This window comes from Gasterosteus aculeatus, chromosome 10 (assembly GCF_964276395.1).
Source record: "Gasterosteus aculeatus chromosome 10, fGasAcu3.hap1.1, whole genome shotgun sequence".
Classification (NCBI taxonomy): domain Eukaryota; kingdom Metazoa; phylum Chordata; class Actinopteri; order Perciformes; family Gasterosteidae; genus Gasterosteus; species Gasterosteus aculeatus.
In genome coordinates, this window is record NC_135697.1 from 13,667,387 (window position 1) to 13,686,778 (window position 19,392).

At 44.1% G+C, this 19,392-nt stretch overlaps 2 protein-coding genes across 8 annotated transcripts; both read right to left on the reverse strand.

Annotated features, from left to right (window-relative positions):
* On the reverse strand, positions 1-6,834 carry LOC120827093 (coagulation factor XI). Of its 5 annotated transcripts, none has more exons than XM_078080854.1 (11): positions 6,566-6,834; positions 5,758-5,853; positions 3,177-3,271; positions 2,928-3,084; positions 1,937-2,046; positions 1,540-1,702; positions 1,238-1,356; positions 1,016-1,148; positions 776-882; positions 390-549; positions 1-269 (listed from the first exon to the last, which is right to left on the reverse strand). In XM_078080854.1, exons 3-11 carry the CDS (start codon positions 3,235-3,237, stop codon positions 167-169), a joined length of 1,113 nt encoding a protein of 370 aa, XP_077936980.1. In that variant the 5' UTR covers positions 3,238-3,271; positions 5,758-5,853; positions 6,566-6,834; the 3' UTR covers positions 1-166. The 5 variants fall into 5 exon arrangements, with proteins under 5 accessions (XP_077936980.1, XP_077936983.1, XP_040045686.2 ...); XM_078080857.1 differs by lacking the exon at positions 6,566-6,834 and adding an exon at positions 6,079-6,146; XM_040189752.2 differs by lacking the exons at positions 5,758-5,853; positions 6,566-6,834 and adding an exon at positions 3,647-3,710.
* A 7,889-nt stretch (positions 6,835-14,723) lies between these two features.
* LOC120827092 (coagulation factor XI) lies at positions 14,724-18,560 on the reverse strand. 3 transcript variants are annotated; one of them, XM_078080853.1, is made up of 11 exons: positions 18,118-18,170; positions 18,029-18,059; positions 17,793-17,880; positions 17,550-17,706; positions 17,174-17,283; positions 16,728-16,890; positions 16,461-16,579; positions 16,239-16,371; positions 16,020-16,126; positions 15,158-15,317; positions 14,724-14,976 (listed from the first exon to the last, which is right to left on the reverse strand). In XM_078080853.1, exons 3-11 carry the CDS (start codon positions 17,851-17,853, stop codon positions 14,874-14,876), a joined length of 1,113 nt encoding a protein of 370 aa, XP_077936979.1. In that variant the 5' UTR covers positions 17,854-17,880; positions 18,029-18,059; positions 18,118-18,170; the 3' UTR covers positions 14,724-14,873. The 3 variants fall into 3 exon arrangements, with proteins under 3 accessions (XP_077936979.1, XP_077936976.1, XP_077936977.1); XM_078080850.1 differs by lacking the exons at positions 18,029-18,059; positions 18,118-18,170 and adding an exon at positions 18,383-18,560; XM_078080851.1 differs by lacking the exon at positions 18,118-18,170 and having other exon boundaries at positions 18,029-18,053.
* Positions 18,561-19,392: the final 832 nt, after the last annotated feature.

A 19,392-nucleotide genomic window follows, 5' to 3' on the forward strand; every position in this document is an offset into this window, starting at 1 on the left:
TTGAAAGCAAAAGCAAATGTTCTTTATGTTTTATAGCTCTTGTTTACACACAAAAAGAATCATGTGCAGCTTGAAACGCAGTCAACAGATGTTAGGAAACCAACCGACCAAGTGTCCGTATTAAAGAACAAAGCAACAGCATCTTTTTGTGTGTTTCTGGAGCACTTTACACACAGTTCCTCAGTTGGAAGCCTGACACAGCAGTGGCCAGTTTGGCGACTCTAGGAGGAGCGGGCATGGTGATGGACCGCTTGAGGTAGCAGCGCCGCCTAGAACACAAGATCAACAACAGCTTCTTAAAAATGTCCTGAACTGTTGGAACAATTTTACTTAAAAAATAGAAATTTGTTTTAATGCAGGTTTTTATGCACGCATGAAGGTTAATGTACCTGAAAACGCTGTCGGGGAAATCTGCCTTGAGATAGTTGTAGAACTGGCAGTTAGGATCCTCGTTACAGGTCTTCTGACAAGAGGCCGCATCGTCCGTCAGTTCAAAGCGAATGTCATTACCTTTGAAATTGACCCCTTCAAGAGCAGCGTTAACCCAGCCTGGTGACAGAGAGGAACAATTTCAGTCAGTGACTATTGTCTTTTTATGATAGAGACGAAGCATGAAATGTTGGGCTTTATAACATATTCATTACAAATTTGACGTTGTGAAAAAACTGTGCTTCATCCTGAGGGAAGAGTTCACAAAACTCAACGACACGAAGACAGGGGTTCAAAATAAGTAGGACGGATCATCTGGGAATCATGAACATCTGATAATACTCACTGTTGTCTGGCCAACAGAAGCGTGCTGGTAGTCCAGATGTTAATCCATCTCTTGCTTTGCGAACCAATTCAATGCTGTTGCCCTTCAGGTAACAATTGAAGTCGTCACTGTAACAAACAAAAAAAAAAACTGGCATTCAAATGAAATCTTGAATAAAGATAGGTATATATTTTGAGATTTGTGAAAAGATGTGACTGTAATAGATGAGATTGTCTCATTAGAGAAAAACTGTTTGAGTACCTGACAAAAGTAAAGAAGGTGCAGACTGAGTGAGCAGAGCACAGGTTCTGACAGTGTCCAGGGGAGGCAGCAGGAAGATCCAGAATGTCACTTCCTGGGATGTCGGTGTTTGGAAAAAGCTTTCCCTGACATGCTGGACAAAACATTGGAAACACATTAGAAGAACATCCACTGCATCTGCAGACTTTATTCTGAATGATTTTGCTATGATTGTTTTTGTACCTGGTTTACCCTCTTGAAATGTCCCTACTTTGTTGGAGAATCCAGACACTAAACCAGCTGTTCTTTCAACAATTGGAAGTGTTGCCACTGGCCAGCTGAATTTAAGGAGGCACTTGTACCTAAAACAAAAAAATGGCATATTCATGTAATTGAGGAGCTTATGTTACCACCCAGGTGTTGCAGGAGCAAAGCTTCCTCCTTGTCTGAATTAAACCAACCGTGTATAACAATTCGCCAATACAGATACAGAACGGATACATTCAATTTCACAGATCGTGTGACATCGGCAAATGCAGTTTTACCTGTAAACGTCTAATGTGAGGTCTTCATTTAGAAAAGTGAAAAACTGACAGGCAGGGTCCTGTGTGCAGGCTCTCTGACACTCCTCAGCATCTTCTGTGAACAAGCTTATGATGTCAGCACCTGGGAAGTCCACGCCATAGTACAGCTGAGGCAGACAAGGCTCTGGCAGAGAGAGAGAAGGAGAGTGTGGTCACGGATCAATAGTTGTGATTCAAAGAAAACAACATGAATGTGATTCTAAACAAACTTTTTACCAAAACTAATTTGGGATGTTATTTTTTATGAATGAAATTACACTTATTTAGTAATTGTATTACATAACCGTGTTTATTTCACTTCCAAAATTGCAAATTAACAAAAGGTCTGCATAACGCTACTAAATAATAGTGAGCCTACTTGGATCTGGGTTGCAGGGTTTGAGAGAAAATCCAGAGGTGACCCCCTGCAGCGGATTCTGCACACCGGGTTGTCCAGAGGAACTGCTCTTGAGGTAGCAGTAGAAGTTCCTGCAGAGACAGAAAGACAATTTGCATTTGTGTGTCTTTGACATCATCAGTGTCAAGTATTTAGTGGCATCTAGTGGTGGGATTGCATTTTCAAACCAAATGTACACCCCTCAGCTCACAATTCCCTTCCAAATGTATTCAAGAACCGGTGACCTTCGGGTAGCGTAACAACGAGGAAAGGCCATTCGACCAGCGAGTATCTGGGTGTTTCTTCTGTCCTACTGCAGAAAGATGGCGGCGTAACATGACATACTCCTTGAATGGGTGTAGCTCTCTGTGTAGAAGTAACCGATTAACTCTGGTCACAGTTAGTCATCAACAAAGAGTAATGCTATAATAAATGTAGGAGTAGTCATTAAAAAAAATAATCCCTCTAATCTACGGCTGAATAACACACGTTTTTACTCGGGCTGTCAATAGATTAAACAAATGAATCGCACATATTAAAATGCATTAATTGCAAATAAAAGTCTCTAATCTTAAAAGTAAAAAGTATTAACTTTGGAAAGCGTGTATTTCAGACATGTTTTTAATTATTCATTTTTTATACACAAGACTACACATATTTGCTCATCTCCAAGGCCAACTCCAATCTTCCTGCTGTCCTCGTGCACTTTGCGGCGCTCTCAACCTTGTTATCATCTGGCGGCGTAGTTTGAAGGGCCAACAATCTCCCCACATTTAGCCTGGGAAGTTTTCCAAACCACCGTCTTTTAGGGCGGCAGTGGTCACATTAATTCCATAGATTAACACGTTCATTTTCACAGCCCTAAATATTTGTCTTGCGAAAGTAGGTTGTATTTTTAGGTAGTATTTTTACATTCCAGTTTAATGAAAGGAATTGCTTATTAAAATGTGTTGGTACACTGCTTGTTCTGTACCTGTCGTCCTGGGTCCAGTCAGCAGGTAGATAGGTAAAGAAGAGACAGGCCGGGTGCTGGGTGCAAAGTTGCTGACAGTGATTAACATCGGGAGAGAAGACAAGTTGGATGTCTGATCCATGGAAATCTATATCCTGCACAAGCTGTTCTCTACATTCTAAAAAAAATCGAAAACAGAAAGAGACATATACTCACACAGTACATCCTACTATATATAAGTGGTGGACTTACAATACTTAAATGTATTACCTTGACTAAGGGAGAGGCTGCAGATGGACAAAAGAATCCCCAAAATCTGATGTGTTTCCATCTTTGGTTTGGAGTTCAGAGTTCAGTGAGGAATCCTGAAACAAAGGTGTGTCACCTTTTTCTTACTTTAGCAGCTCCCATGATGAAGGAATAAACAGCAGCGTGATCCCATCTCTTGGAAATATTGGCAGAACATTCCGAGACAGACACCTTTTGAAGACTACATTCAAATATGTTTGCAATGAAACCTACAGTGACCACAATGATTTTGAAAGTAAATAAAAAGCCCGGAGAAATGGAAAGCCAAAGTAAATTTTTGTTTAGAGCACAAAAATTGGATCTGGAGTTTAAGCCACTCGATTAATGTTCCCCAATATAATGACCACAGGAAATGAATATTTCTTAAAAAAGGCCAGCCGGTACAGATCATACAACGAGAACAGTTCCCACAACCCATTAATGCAAGTTACCTGGTTGCTGAGTTCCTTTCCTGGTTGTAAAAAGATGGAACTGAAAATGTAAGTCTGCTTTTATGCAAGAAGCCTGAGCCAAGGAACCTATCAAGAGCTTCTACACAGGGGCCGTAGGGAGGGTTTGTGTTGACTTGTGGTTCATATCTTTGGTTCTACCTTCCTGTATGCTTTAGTTTGTTTAGTCAGACACGATTTGTTTCACTCAGATTGTGGGTGGTTAATTAAGTGAATATCTTGCTTTGTTAACCTTAGTTTTTAATATTTATGTTCTGTTAACATATTTTATTTGGGCACTATAACTCTGTCAATGGATTTCTTGGTGAATGTTTGTTATTGAATAATGTTTAGAAAAATACACTTTTTGCAGTTAAGACCTTTTTCCTTTGAGACCTTTTCAATTTTCCATGAATATGATATTAACCCTGAGACACATAGGCTGAGATTCCTCTCCCTTGATAAAAAATCTGAGAACCCAAATGAGTTGTCTACACGGTTGTACAGAAAGTGAATTAACCCAAAGGGTAAAACTGTTTAAGAGATGGGTGAAATCCTAATTGGAGCAATACTTCAGAATGCTTTCTCCTGAGCTGCAGGTCTGGATTAAAGAGTCTAACCCAGGTTCTGCTGCTGAGGCTGATGAACTGGGTGATGTCAATCTGGCAGAATGGAGGAAAGGCCAGTTCTTGCACTAAAAAGCACGGGAAAGTAAGGATTACCGCAATCCAGTCCCTTAGTACCACCAAGAACCCTTTGCCATAGTGGGTAAGCCCTTCACGAGAGAAAAGCCCCACCTAAAAGCAGGTGCGAGGGCAAACCTACCTCCTAAACATTGGTGTTACTGATAATCTACCATGTACTGCTGTGCTTTGTTGGGACCTGCCTGTGTTAGAGTTGTTGAATTCCAGCCTCAAATGACACATCGCATTCACCACAACCCAATCGAAGGAGGTCGAGGAGCCCCTTCAGATAATCAGTGCCCTACTTTTCTTTAATGCAGATTTGGAGACCGCACCCAGAAAACATCGTAAGTCACACCAACAGAGAAGGCAAGAGAAGTTGCCATGGAAGTTGCTGTGCTGTGGCAATGCCGCCCTCTGGTGTAACACTTTAATACGTGATAGCTTTGTGTGTCCTGATAGGTCGGGCAAAAAAAAAAAAATCTTTTTAGGGTTTGAGAGAAACACCACAGGTGATGCCCCTGCAACGGAGTCTGCACATTGGGCCTCCCAGAAGAACTGTTCTTGAGGTAGCAGTAGAAGTGCCTGCAGAGAAAGGCTGAAGTTTTGTGTTATTGTGCGTGTTTGTGTGTTTTGTCTTTAGCATTTCATTCCACTTTATTTTATTACTTGTGCACTGTTGTCTTGTCTGTCTACTGTCGCGCACTATCCGCCAAGACAAATTCCTTGTATGTTTGACATATTTTGGCTAATAAATGTTTCCTGATTCCTGAATCCTGATTCCTGTCTTTGACTGCGTCAGTGTAAAGTATTTAGTGCCCTCTAGTGGTGAGGTTGCACATTCAAACCAACAGTGCACTTGTTCTGTACCTGTAGAAGAGACAGGATGGATGCTGGGTGCAAAGTTGCTGACAGTGATTAACATTTGTAGAAAAGCCAAATTGGAAGTCTGATCCAGAGAAATCTACATTCTCAAGAATAAATATAATAATAATAATAAATATTATGAATAAATGGAAAACAGCCAAATACATCCTAAAACATAAAAGTGATACAATTATAATACTTAAATGCAATATCCATGACTAAAGGAGAGGCTGCAGATAGATAGCAGAACCCCTAAAATCTGATTTGTTCGCATCTTGACTACTAAATTCAGCGAGGATTCCACAGTCACACAGACAATGACCTGATGTTTATTGACTTTTTCAAGCTCTAGATTTAAATTCAAACTTTTATGTTGAAGACTACGTGACAGATGTTTGCATTTCACTGTGTGAATACTGACCTCCGAATGAATAAAGCAGGTTAGAAGCAAACCAATGTTCTGTGTTTTATTGCTCTTGTTTACACAAAAAGATTCATGTGCAGCGTGAAACGCAGTCAACAGATCAAGTGGCCATATTTAAGCACCAAATAATAGCATCTTACACGCAGTTCCTCAGTTGGAAGCCAGATACGGCATTCTCCACTTTGGCGACTCTAAGAGCGGCCCTGGTGACGGACCGCTTGAGAAAGCAGCGGCGCCTAGAAAACAAGAACAACAGCATCTTAAAAATGTCCTGAATGGTTGGAACAGTTTTATTTTTATTTTTATTATTGTGTTAATGAAGGTTTGCATGCATGCAAAAAAAGGGAATTTACCTTAAAGGGGCTATATTATGAAAATTCCACTTTTTTAGTGCTTCTATACGTTAATTTGGGTATCTGGCATGTCTCCCAACACAAAAACGCTGGAAAAAAACAACTCACGCGGCTTGTTGTGGCGTGGTGTTGTGTTGTGGTGTCAGAAACGATATGCTTGAGTGCGTCCAATGGAATCACCACCAACGTCTACGTAGATTTTGAAGCACGCCCATGTTGGGAGTCTGCCTACATGGCCTTGGACCGCCCCCCACCACCACTCGACCCAAGGGGGAGGGGGGAGCTGGCTCATTAGCATTTAAAGGAACAGGCACTCAAAACAGGTCAATCTGTGGGGAGGTGTTTTTGACAGGGTAAAAAGGGTGCTGTTTGAAATGATTCTTGTGGTATTCTGACCAAAATATGTTGCAAACCTTTCATTGAGACCCCAAGGAACCATATCAACATGTGGAAAAATGGGCATACGATGGGTCCTTTAAATCATTCTCGGGGAAGTCTGCCGTGATATATGTGTAGGACTGGCAGTTAGCATTCTCATTACAGGTCCTCTGACAAAAGGCCGCGTCATCGATCCGTTTTTTGCTAATGTCATTACCTGGGAAATCGACCTTCAAGAGCAGCGTTGACCCAGCCTGGTGGTAACCTTGCTCCTCTCTGCCACCAGGTGGTGCTGGCTGAACCACAGAAATACTTCCCTGTTTGTCCCCATTTGTGGTGGCGGGACACCCTGTATTGACGTTACCTGGTAGCGGAGTTCCTTTTTTGGTTGGAAAAGAAATGGAACTGAAGGTGGTGTCTGCTTTTATATATGAGGCTTGAGCCAAAGATCCTACCTGGAGCTCTTACAGCATGGGGGAATTACTCAAGCTAAAGAGGCGGAGAGGCCCTTTCAGACACTCAGTACCCTGCCTTTCTATGATGCAAATTTGGAGACAGCACCCGCAACATTTTGTAACAGAGAAGGAAAGGGAAGTTTTGCAATACTGTGGCAATCCCACCCTCTGGCAGTTTGCCTGAAGAGCCTTTGATTTTCAAAATACCCAACAATATCATTTGAATCCAACAAAATTACTCCATTACTCCAGCATGTTTCTCACAGAGAGCTATAGGGGAAGGTACGGGAACAGACAAACACTACTGCCCGGAACAGCTAGGCACTGTGCTGGGATTTGGGCACTCCGTTCCGTGGGCTGGCAATCTTGGAAAACACAGAACATTTGCTCGCATTTAAAAAACATTTCCACTGGCCTGACTTGCATGCAGATTTAGTTTTGTTCTGTGAAAGTCTCCTGGAGGTCTAATAAAACCTTCCTTAAAATCTGCTCGAGAGCTCCGCTACAGCTCCTACCGATCACCAGTGTCCGCCCTTTGAGCCGTTGGGAATGGACATTGTTGGGCCTGTTGAAAGGAGCAAAGCAGGAAACCTTTACATGCTGGTAATAACATAGTATGCCACAAAACATTCAGATGTTTTTCCTTTAAACTCATTGAAGGCCAAAACAGTTGCCTTTTGCAGTTTTTTCCAAGGGGAGCTTCGCCTGTGAGATCCTCAGAGACTGTGGAACTAACTTCATGTCCACTTTGTTAGAACAGGTTTACAAGCTTCTTGGTATTAAGCACTTGAGGACAACGGTTAGCTATGATCTGTCAGCCCGGCCGATGTCCTTCAACCCAGGGTAACAGGTGCTCAAACTTTTTTTTTTATTGAGGCCCTATAACTGCAAATGGATTTCTTGGTGAACGTTTGGGAAAATAAACCCACCTTGTTACGCCTCAACTCCGGCTCAGGAGAGGAGGAAGGCGTAACTGCCCAAGACCACGCCCTCTGGATGATTCTGAACCTGTGTGCGAAGGCCCCAGCTTGCTATCACAATAAGTAAAGGACACTACTACAATTGATGGCTATGGTGGGTTTATTTCCCCTACAAGAACAATACAAACATTTCAACGAACAATTACACACAAGTACAAAGACACGGGATAGGAGGACTAACAGGTAACAAGGCCTGTGGAGTAGGGCGGTGCCAGCGGTCTGTCAAAGCAAAGAAACAAAACAAAGGACCCTGAGCTTCCCTAACCCTCTAAACCTACCACAATCTAACCTATCACACCACTTACCTCACTTCTACAATACACTGGGTGACAGCCGCTGGCTTCTAATCTAGTGTATCTAACAGAGGTTTTCCCTACGGGTGTATGTAGACCCCAGGGTATCTTACCTAGCCCTGCTCCACAGCGCTCTTGGGGTAAGTACATAAACACAGACCTGGAGTACAATAGACCAGTTTAACAAACATAAACCATATATTCTTTCAATATCTAAATCAATGTCACTCTCAATCTCTCCCAAAACACAAGTCCCCCTCTTTTTCCAAGCTTCTTTCTTCTTCTTCTTCTTCTTTTTTGTTTACTGGCAGATCGCACCAACTTAAAGATGCATATACCGCCACCTACTGCACTGGAGTGTGAGGCCGGTCACGGCCTCCCTTCTATATCCTGTTGTACAGCCCCGTGTTCCTGAGAAAAATAAATACTGCCTTCATTACTGCCTCCTTCCCTTTTCCACCCCCAAGCACCCCACCTAAGTCCCAGCCCCGCTTTGTCTCCCTGACACTACCATACAACACCACGCTCTCCTTATCATACCTCCCACAGACAAACAGTACATGCTCAACTGTTTCCACCACCTCACATCTATCACACAAACCTGTGTCATGTTTTGCCACCACTCTCAACGTGCCATTCAACCCTGTGTGCCCATACCTTAACCTACTCCACACTACCTCTTCCCTCCTGCACCCCATCATTCCCCCAACCTCCTTCACTGACCTATTTATACCCCGGAAGTGCCTCCCTTTACCACCTTCACCCCACTGTCTCTCCCACTCCGCAATCCCTGCTTCCCGTATCAACGACTTAACCTCCCTGCGCCCTAACGACACCCTTACATCCACCTCAGTCCTCCTTACAGCACTCTTTGCCACCATGTCAGCCACCTCATTACCCTCCACTCCAGCATGCGCAGGAACCCAGCAGAACCTCACCTCTACTCCCTGTCTCTCCAACCCCAGCAATATCCCCATCAGTTCTCCCAGTAGGTCTTCCCTGTCAGACCTACCATCCAGAACACTGCTTAACACTGCTGCTGAGTCTGAACATATCAGCACCCTACATGGTGTCACATCCTCCACCCATCTCAACCCAATGATCATAGCCACCATCTCTGCTGTATACACCGACACATTATCAGTGACTCTTTTACAGATACTCACACTGAACTCAGGCACATGCACTCCTGCACCCGCTCTACCCCCATTCACTACCTTAGCTCCATCAGTGTACACCCTTACAAAACCATAAAACCGTTTACAGACATACTTCTCCACACACACACTCACGTCCCCCTTGCCCCACTCCCTCCTCTCCTCCATCATGCCTACATCCACTTTTGGCATCGGGAACATCCACGGAGGGATGGGCCCCAATGCAATCGCTGGCCCTATCTCTATCCCCTCCAAGCCATACTCTGTCACTTTCTGCCCTATTGTCCACCCATACATCCTCAAACTACTCTTGTCCCTCTCCCAACACTCCCTAGTTGCCACAACCGCCGTGTGGCTTTCAGCACACCCCTTCAGCCTGCCCCAATACGACAGCGCCAACTTGTCCCTCCTCAAGCTCAGTGGCAATTCCCCTGTATCCACCTGCAACACCACTACTGGAGTGGTCCTGATAGCCCCCACACACAGCCTCAGTGCTCGTGATTGCACCCTGTCCAATCGCTGTATCACCGTCTTGGCCGCAGCTCCATAAATAAAACACCCATAGTCTATCGTGGATCTTACCAGTGCCTGATACATACACAACAGTGTCCTCCTATCTGCCCCCCAGTCTACACCTGCCACAGCCCTCATCAGATTCAGCACCTTCCTGCACTTCTGTTCTATAAACTCCACATGTTTCCTCCATGTGAGCCTTCCGTCAAACCATAATCCCAAATATTTAAACTCTAACACCCTTCCCAATTCTTGGCCATACATGTGTAACCGAACCTCCCCCACCCTCCTTCTCGAGTACACCATGAAACACGATTTAGTCACCGACATCCTAAAACCCCATCTCTTGGACCATTCCTCCACCACATCCACCGCCTCTTGCATCTTCCTCATTACAAACTTTTCATTCTTACCTCTCTTCCACAAAGCCCCATCATCTGCATATAGTGCCCTACCCATACCTCTCCCTACATCCCTAAACACATTGTCGATCATGATTGTAAACAACACAGGGCTAATCACACTGCCCTGTGGGGTGCCATTAGCAACCTCATACCTCTCTGACAATATTGTCCCAACCCTCACCTGTATGTACCTGTCAAACAAGAAATCCAGAATCCAATTATACATTCTGCCCTCAACTCCCAATGCACTTAACTTCATTAACACCCCCTCTCTCCACATAGTGTCATACGCCTTCTCTATATCAAAGTACACCACCACCATCTTCTCCTTCATAGCAAGTGCCTTGGCTATTTCTGTGCTAACCACCACCAGTGCATCCATAGTAGACCTTCCTCTCCTGAACCCACTCTGTGCTTCACTCATCAATCCCTTACTTTCCAGGTAGAATATCAATCTTTTCACTATCATCTTCTCCATCAGTTTACATAGGTTTGAGGTCAACGCTATTGGTCTATAGCTATCCACCTTCCCTGGATCTTTTCCCGGTTTAGCAAACGGCAGTACTACCGCCTGCTTCCACCCGTCCGGCAGCACCCCAGTCCTCCACACCTTGTTAAACAGCCCTACTATAGCTTCCATTACATTATCAGGTGCCTTTTTCACCATCTCATATCCTACCCTGTCCTCTCCCGGTGCCGAACGCCTGCATCCTACCAGTGCCTTAGTCAGCTCAAACTTAGTGAATTCCGCATCCATCACTTCCTCCGTCCCTGCCTTCTTATGCAACACATCTCCCTTTTGTTTTAATATCTCGCATCTCCTCCTCTTACTCTCCTCACATAGGTGCTCGCCACTGTGAACCTTCGCAAATGCTACCCCCAACGCATCCGCCTTTTCCTTACCTGTCATAGCAATTGCATCCCCCACCACCAACACTGGTATTTCCGCATTTCCTCCTTTCCCCAACATTTTCCGGAACATTTTCCACACCCTGCCAATGTCCGTCCCCCTCCCAATGGTAGAGCAGAACTCACGCCATGCTTCCCTTTTAGCTCTCTTTATTGTTCTCCTTGTCTCTGCCCTTTTACGTTGAAACTCCAACACATTCGTATCTGTCATGCTTCTCCTCAGTGCCCTAAACGCCTTGTTCCTCTCACGTACTCTTTTGGAGCATTCATCAGTCCACCACGGTACCACCCTCCTCCTACCACCTCCCTTACTAACTGGAATAGCCACCTCTGCTGCTGCCACTAGCATGCCTGTCAGTTCCTGAGCACATTCATTCACTGATCCCTCCATTGTCAACTTCCGTCCTTCCCTCTCACACAAGTACTTGAACTTGATCCAATCAGCCTTCTCATAACACCACCTCTTGCCATGCCCTCTGCTCTGCATACATACACCAGCCTCAAACCTACAAACAATAGGGTAATGATCACTCCCTACAGTGGAGTCTCTCATCACTCGCCACTCACACCTCCCTGCCATAGCCGCAGACACCCACATTAGATCTAAACAGGACTCAGTCCCTTTCCCTATATTTACCCTAGTACCGCCCCCCTCATTAACACATACCATCCCACAACCCTCCATATATTCCTCCACCACTGCCCCATTACCATCCGTGTGTCCACTTCCCCATATCTCATTATGTGCATTAAAGTCCCCACACCAAATCATCTTTCCACCCCCACCACACCTACCCATTACATCTAACTGCTCTGCACTTAGAGGCTTACACGGGTTATAAAAATTTAACACCACTATGCCGCCTTCCTTCCTGCACACCTCTATCCCGACACACTCTGCATCACTTACCTCCCCTACTCTGTATGCCAGTCCGTCCTCAACAAACGTAGCACATCCCCCACCTCCACCCTCTATCCTATCCTTCCTTACCGCATGAAACCCTGGAATTGCAAACTCCAGCATTGGTTTTAGCCACGTTTCCTGCACACAAATTACATTTGGCACTACATCTAACCCATATACATATCTCTTGAACTCCTGCCCGTTAGCTACTAAGCTTCTTGCATTCCATTGTAACACCACCAGTGACATCATTTACTACTGATATCCACATCCCCACTCTTGGGCTGTGCCAACATCCCATGTAACATCTCCCCTGTTACTTCCATAATCCCCATAAACTCCTTAGCAGCCCTAACAACCATCTCAATCCGTGCCGACTTTTTCTTCACCTGTTCACTCATATTAAGAATATGACACATAAATGCCAAAAAATCCACCCGTTTCACCACCAGTGTCTCTTCTGTAACTGAGCATCCCCCATGACTACACTTCTTATCTCCCCCCTCCACCACCTGCCCCTCCCCTCTCCCTGTGATCACTCCTGGCTGTTCCTGGGCTCTTATTTCTTGTTCCCTCCTGCTGCCTTGGCTTTTTCTTGCTGCCTCTGCATATGTTACTTTATTTACTATCTTGTATCTCTGTACCTCTGCCTCTTTTCTCTGCACAATACACCCCCCATATGCCGCACTATGTTCCCCGCCGCAGTTACAACACCTTATTTTAGCCTGTGCTTCACATTTCCCATACTCATGTGGGCCCCCACATTTAGCACACCGACACTGCCCCTTACACACACTGGCCACATGCCCCATGCGTTGACACTTGAAGCACCTTAGTGGCGCCGGCACATACTCCCTCACAAAGTAGCTCACATACCCCAGACACACTCTACTGGGTATATGCCCATCAAACTCCACCATCACCGTAGGGCTCTCCTCTCCGTTCCCTTTGTTTTTATTTGTCATTCGTTTTGCCTCCACTACCCGTCCTCCTTTTACTTCTTTCTTGAATTCCTCCATTGTTATATCCAGCGGTACCCCCGTAATCACCCCCCTGCTCTTAGCCCTTCCACCCGGTACGTGACACTTCACCTTCGCTCCATTCAGCGACGTCAACGTCATTAACTTGCCTTGCTGCGCCCAATTAACAGCAAAAATCAGCACTCTCCCATGCCCAACACACCTCGCATCTCTAACATGTCCCACCTCTGCTTCAATAGCTTTAGATAATGCTATCGGATTCAGCACTTTCCTCGTAGGCTCATCGAACACAGCCATAACTTTCCATTCCTCCACCTGCTCTCGCCTCTTATCCCTTCTCATTCTCTCCGCCCCCCTCTGGTCATCCCCATCCGACATTGACTCCCCGTCTTTCCTACTACGTTTCTTCTCATTCTTCACCTTCCACTTTACCTTATTCCCCGCATGCATTTCTCCCTCCTCATTGTCCGACCTCTCACTGCCCTCCCGCATATCCACCTCGCTTCCACCCGAACTACCCGCCATGCCAACCTCAGTCACAGCGCAGCTGTGCAATCAACCAACTCTCGCTGCTCCGACCCTGCGACCGCTCTGCTTCGTTCGCACAAAGATCAACCCTTTTTCCAAGCTCTCACAAACAAACATTTTTAAAGGAGCAGAGCTGAGAGCTGGATTGGCTGGAGGAACAGCTGGCCACGCCTGCATCGTCAGCAGCAACTCACCACACCTGGGAAGAACAGACTGGAAACAAAGACAAGGGGGAGGAAAAAACACTAATAGACCAGCCGGACGCAACACACCTTTTGCAGATAAAACAGGTTTTCTTGTGCCTTGACTACTTGGTTCACGACACCGTGTGTCAGCTGAAGCATGTTTGAATTTCAGACGGCTTTCAGCTTGCCTGTTTCCTCTGGGGTGTATATTCAATTGAAAATGTTTTTGTAAATCGATTGTTTGATGTAGTCAATCCTTTCAAGACATTCTGATTTAATCCACCTACTGAAAACAGGAGATAAGTGATGGTCAGGAAAAAGTCACATCAGCCAGTGAAAAGGTATTTCTTACAACAACTTGGTCCTTTGAAGACAGTATATTACATTAAATCTTTCCTTAGTCTGGTCACTATGGGATTCCTGGTAGGTCTGAGAAAAAAAAAGTTCAGGGTTTGAGAGAAACACCGTAGGGCACTCCCTGCAACGGAGTCTGCACATTGAGATGTCAAGAGAAACTGGTCTTTCTGTAGCAGAAGTGCCTGCAGAGATTTCGTGCTTGCGGTGTTAACTTCAGTGTAACGTATTTAGTGGTGAGGTTGCATAGTCAAACTGTCCACCCCGGTGCTCTTTGAGCAGCGTAAAAGCAATGAAAAAGGCCCGGCGACCAGAGTGGGTGTTTTTTCTGGGGCTACGGCAGAAAGATGGTGGTGTAACATGGCACTCTTTGAAGAGGTGTTGCAGTCTAGGTAACATTTTTAGGTAAATAACTCATGTGCATAATTTAATTATGGGCAATAGATTTCACCAGTGTGGCACACTAAAACTTTGTGGGGGAAAGAAAAAAAAAAAAATGCATGATCATTTAGTTAAAGAGAAATTCTATTGACAATCCCTCCAGGTTGCGGCTGCAAAAAACAGATGTCGCTTTTGACTTCTAATGTGTGGTAGGGCTTAATAGAATAACTTATTTTCTGGTGCATTTTCCGAGTCCAAATGTATTGTTCTTTACCAGTGTTCTTTGGTCCAGTCAGCACAAAAAAAGGTAAAGTAGAGACAGGTCAATTAAATGAATGAAGCAGGTTACGTTTTATTGCTCTGGTTTACACAAAAAGAATCATGTACAACTTTAAAAGCAGTGAACTGATGTTAGGAAAAAAAAAAAAAAATAAACAGATCAAGGGGCCATATTAAAGCACAGCATCTGTGTTTCTGGAGCACTACACGCAGTTCCTCAGTTGGAAGCCTGATACGACATTGGCCACTTTGATGACTCCAGGAGGAGCGGGCATGGTGATGGACCGCTTGAGGACGCAGCGGCGCCTAGAACACAAGATCAACAACAGCTTCTTAAAAATGTCCTGAACTGTTGGAACAATTTTACTTAAAACGCCTAGAAAACAAAAACAGAATCTTAAAAATATCCTGAATTGTTGGAACGGTTTTATTTTAAAAATTTGAATCTTGTGTAAATGCAGGTTTGCATGCATTAAAGTGAATGTACCTGAAATTGCGGTCGGGGAAGTCTGCCGTGGTGTATGTGTAGAACTGGCAGTTAGCATCCTTATTACAGGTCCTCTGACAAGAGGCAGCGTCATCGATCCGTTCATTGCGAATGTCATTACCTGGGAAATCTACTCCTTCAAGAGCAGCGTTGACCCAGCCTGGTGGCAGAGGAGCAAGGTCAGACTGCTGGCTGAACCACATAAATACAACACCATCAATAAACTGAAAGGAGAGAGATTAAGTTACTGAATGATCAAAGTAGTAAAATATTGCTTAATAAGCAAAACTAAAAAAGTACAAATTATTGTACTGTACTTTTATAGCGCTTCTCGTCTTCCGACCACTCACTTAATGTCATCGTTCACACACTGATGACAGGGGCTACTGTACAGTGTCACCTGTCCAATAGTAACTAACATTCTCAAACACAAAGCTAAAAAGGAGCAATGTTAGAGTTAAGAGTCGTTTTGCTCAAGGACACATTGACAAGAGGGTCAGTCGGGCCTGGGATTAAACCGCCAATCCGCATATTGGAGGACAACTGTGCTCCCCACTCACTCATCTATACATACAGTGTTAGTGTCAATTCCCAAAACTCAGACTGGTTCAAAATAAGTAGGATGGAACATCTGGTAAATCATGATTGTCTGTACGTAGCATGAATATAAAAGTTGTTTTAATTGACCAAGTGAGGACTATGGTGAGTAATCCTTTGCGAGGAAATATATATATATATATATTTTACACACACACACACCTAAAATTATTGAATTGGTCATTACATAGAGCGCATGGGGTCTATGATGTGAGTCCTATGTGAGTCCTCTCAGAACGTTTTAATGTTTATTGATAATACATACTGTTATCTGGCCAACAGAAGCGTGCCGATAGTCCAGATGTGACGCCATCTTTTGCTGTGAGAATCATTGCATTGTCGTTTGCCTTCAGGTAACAATTGAAGTCGTCACTGCAACAAACCGAAAAGTTAAAATCAAAACGAGACCTTGAAGGAAAGTGTGTTTAGTTTGAGCTCAGATCTGAGTAATAGAGGATTGTACAATCAAAACATATTTGACAACCTGACAAAAGTGAAGGTGGCGCAGGCCGAGTGAGCAGAGCACAGGTTCTGACAGTGTCCAGGGGAGGCAGCAGGAAGAACCAAAATGTCATTTCCTGGGATGTCCGTGTTTGGAAATAGATTTCCCGGACATACTGAACAAAACATTGGAAACACATTAGAAGAACATCCACTGCATCTGCAGACTTTATTCTGAATGCTTTTGCTATGATTGTTTCTTTACCTGGTTTACCCTCTTGAAATGTTCCTACTTTGTTGGAGAATCCAGACACTAAACCAGCTTTTCTTTCAACAACTGGAAGTGTTGCCACTGGCCAGCTGAATTTAAGGTGGCACTTGTACCTAAAACAAGACACTTTAGAGTCAGGTAATTGGGAAGCCTATGTCACCCCCCTGGTGTTGCAGGAGAAAAGCATTCAACCAACTGTACAACAATGAGCAGATACATTTAATGTCACCACTGGGTTGACATCGGAGAATTTACATTTACCTGAAATTGTCTAGTGTGAAGACTTCATTTAGAAAAGAGAAAAACTGACAAGCAGGGTCCTGTGTGCAGGCTCTCCGACACTCTTCAACGTCTTCTGTGAACAAGGCTCTGTAGTCAGCACCTGGGAAGTCCACGCCATTGTACAGCTGAGGCAGACAAGGCTCTGGCAGACAGAGTGAAGGAGAGTGGTCGCGGATCAAGAATGAACAAAGGATGCCAATGGATCTAGAAATTACCCTGTGAACCGGATTACTGTTCTACAAACTTTAACATATCTGGATTCGAAGAGAACATAAGTGATTCGGCAAACCTTTTACCCCGGATTTTGGATATTAGTTGAAGTAAAATTACTTTTAAAAATTGTATTACATAGCCGGTTTATTTACCTACGAAATTGCAATTTAACTAAAAGTCTGCATAACAGTTCTAAATAATGGTGAGCCTACTTGAATTTGGGTTGCAGGGTTTGAGAGAATATCCAGAGATTGCCCCCTGCACCGGAGTCTGCACATCGGGTTGTCCAGAGGGACTGCTCTTGAGGAAGCAGTAGAAGTTCCTGCAGAGAAAAGCAGAAGTTTTGTTTGGGTGTCTTTGACGAAGTATTTAGTGGTGAGTTTGCATTTTCAAACCATTTATACAGCCCTCAGGGCACAATTCCCTTCCAAGAATTTATCAAGAACCAGTGGCCTTCACGTAACAACGTGAAAAGGCCATGAGACTAGAGTGTCCGGGTGCATCTTCTGTGCTACAACAACAACATGTAACACTGTAGCAATTTCAGTTTAAGGTCAACGCACACCAGAAGTTTTGCTTGTTCTGTACCTGTCGTCCTGGGTCCAGTCAGCAGGTAGATAGGTAAAAAAGAGACAGGCCGGGTGCTGGGTGCAAAGTTGCTGACAGTGATTTACATCGGGAGAGAAGACAAGTTGGATGTCTGATCCAGGGAAATCTACATCCTCCACAAGCTGTTGCCTACATTCTAAATAAATAGAAAAAAGAAATATATTTCATGCAGTACATCCTACTACATACAGGTGGTGAAATTACAATACTTCAATGCATTACCTTGACTAAAGGAGAGGCTGCAGACAGACAGCAGAATCCCTAAAATCAAATGCGTTTCCATCTTCAGGTCTGAGTTGAGGAAGGATGCCTGTAACAAAGGTTTGTCAACGCTTTCAAAGTCCAGATATTTAATTGCTTCATAGTATCACTCATTTACAGCGCAATTCTTACTTTAGCAGCGTCAATTTAAATCAACTTTTACTAGTAAGTTGTATTGAGTGGGGCTGAAAAATTACTTGTATCCTAGAACGGGAGTTTATTCCTTCATCGTGAGATAAAAGTATATAAAAGGTCATTAAGGTACGGATTACAAAAAGTAATGGCTTCAAAACCGAAAAAGTTGAGTTCGATTCCACCTCCTGGACTTGGAAATAGTGGCTGAAAATTTTGAGAAAGTTGAAAGCCAAAGCAAAATCTTTGGTTAGAGAACAAAAAGGGATCTGGAGTTTAAGGCACTCAATGAATGTTTCTCAAGTTAAGAACCAGAGCAAATGCTTATTTCTTTAAAAAGGGCAGCCAGTCCAATGCAAAGAGTAAGTACAGATCATACAAGAACAGTATCCATGTGACAGCCCCTTAAATGAAATTACCTGGTAGCAGAGTTGCTTTCCTGGTTGGACAAGAGATGGAACTGAAGGTGTCTGCAGTCTGCTTTTATACAAGAGTCCTGAGCAAGGACCCTACCAAGAGCTCTTTCAGCACGGGGGATTTAGGGCAGGTTTGTGTTACCTTGTGGTTCATCTCTTTGATGGTCCCTCCCTTTGAGCTGTAGTTGGTTTATTCATTCACTACGAGTTTCACTCAGGGTGTGGGTGGTTAATCAAGTGAATATTCTGCTTTGTTGACCACAGCCTGTAATATTCATGTTTTATTGACTTCTTTTATTGGGGAACTATAACTCTGTCAATTGATTTCTTGGTGAATGTTTGTTATTGAATAATGTTTGGGAAAATAAACTTTTTGCAGTTGAAACCTGTGTCCTAGTAACTTGAATCCGAAGACCAAGTGGTCTACAAGATTAGTGTCAGAAGTGGGATCCTCCAGGTAAAGGCACAGATGAGCACCGAAGATGGAGCTTCTGTCGGGTTGGAGAGCAGTGAGGACAAAGCTATGGAGCCAACAATGTTGGACCTGTCCCCCCTTGTTTGGTGCCAGGTAGAGCAGCAAAAGTATTTAGTGGTGAGGTTGCATATTCAAACCAACTGTACACCCCGGTGTCCTTTGAGCAGCGTAAAAACAATGAAAAAGGCCCTGCGACTAGTGTCTTTTTCATTGGTGTTTTTTCTGGGCTACTGCAGAAAGATGGCAGCGTAAGATGGCGCTCTTTGAAGAGGTGTAGCAGTCTATGTAGATGTATCCAGTTATTTCTGAAGTTGGAGCTTCTGTAGGGTTGGAGAGCACTGAGGACAAAGGTAGGAGCCAACAATGTTGGACCTGTTCTCCCTTTTTCAATGCCAGGTAGAGCAGCAAGAGGCCCGAGACGCCACAGAGAACAAGGAAACTAGCTGACAAGAACACCGCTTTACAATGCTCCAACACCATTTCCGGCTCCTTCAGGAGGAAAATTAAGTCCGGACCTTGCCAGTGCCTCCTGCCAGAT

What these genes read in the sequence shown, in the direction of transcription:
- LOC120827093 (XM_078080854.1), bottom strand. Translation starts at nt 3,237, where the DNA reads ATGGAAACACATCAGATTTTGGGGATTCTTTTGTCCATCTGCAGCCTC. An exon ending in GACTGGACCCAGGACGACAG is followed by an intron (nt 2,047 to 2,927) that starts GTACAGAACAAG and finishes CTGTCTCTGCAG; the next exon opens with GAACTTCTACTGCTACCTCA. An exon ending in TTCCCCGACAGCGTTTTCAG is followed by an intron (nt 270 to 389) that starts GTACATTAACCT and finishes CTTGTGTTCTAG; the next exon opens with GCGGCGCTGCTACCTCAAGC.
- LOC120827092 (XM_078080850.1), bottom strand. Translation starts at nt 17,853, where the DNA reads ATGGAAACGCATTTGATTTTAGGGATTCTGCTGTCTGTCTGCAGCCTC. An exon ending in ACCCTGCAACCCAAATTCAA is followed by an intron (nt 16,891 to 17,173) that starts GTAGGCTCACCA and finishes TCTGTCTGCCAG; the next exon opens with AGCCTTGTCTGCCTCAGCTG. An exon ending in ATTTCAAGAGGGTAAACCAG is followed by an intron (nt 16,372 to 16,460) that starts GTAAAGAAACAA and finishes TGTTTTGTTCAG; the next exon opens with TATGTCCGGGAAATCTATTT.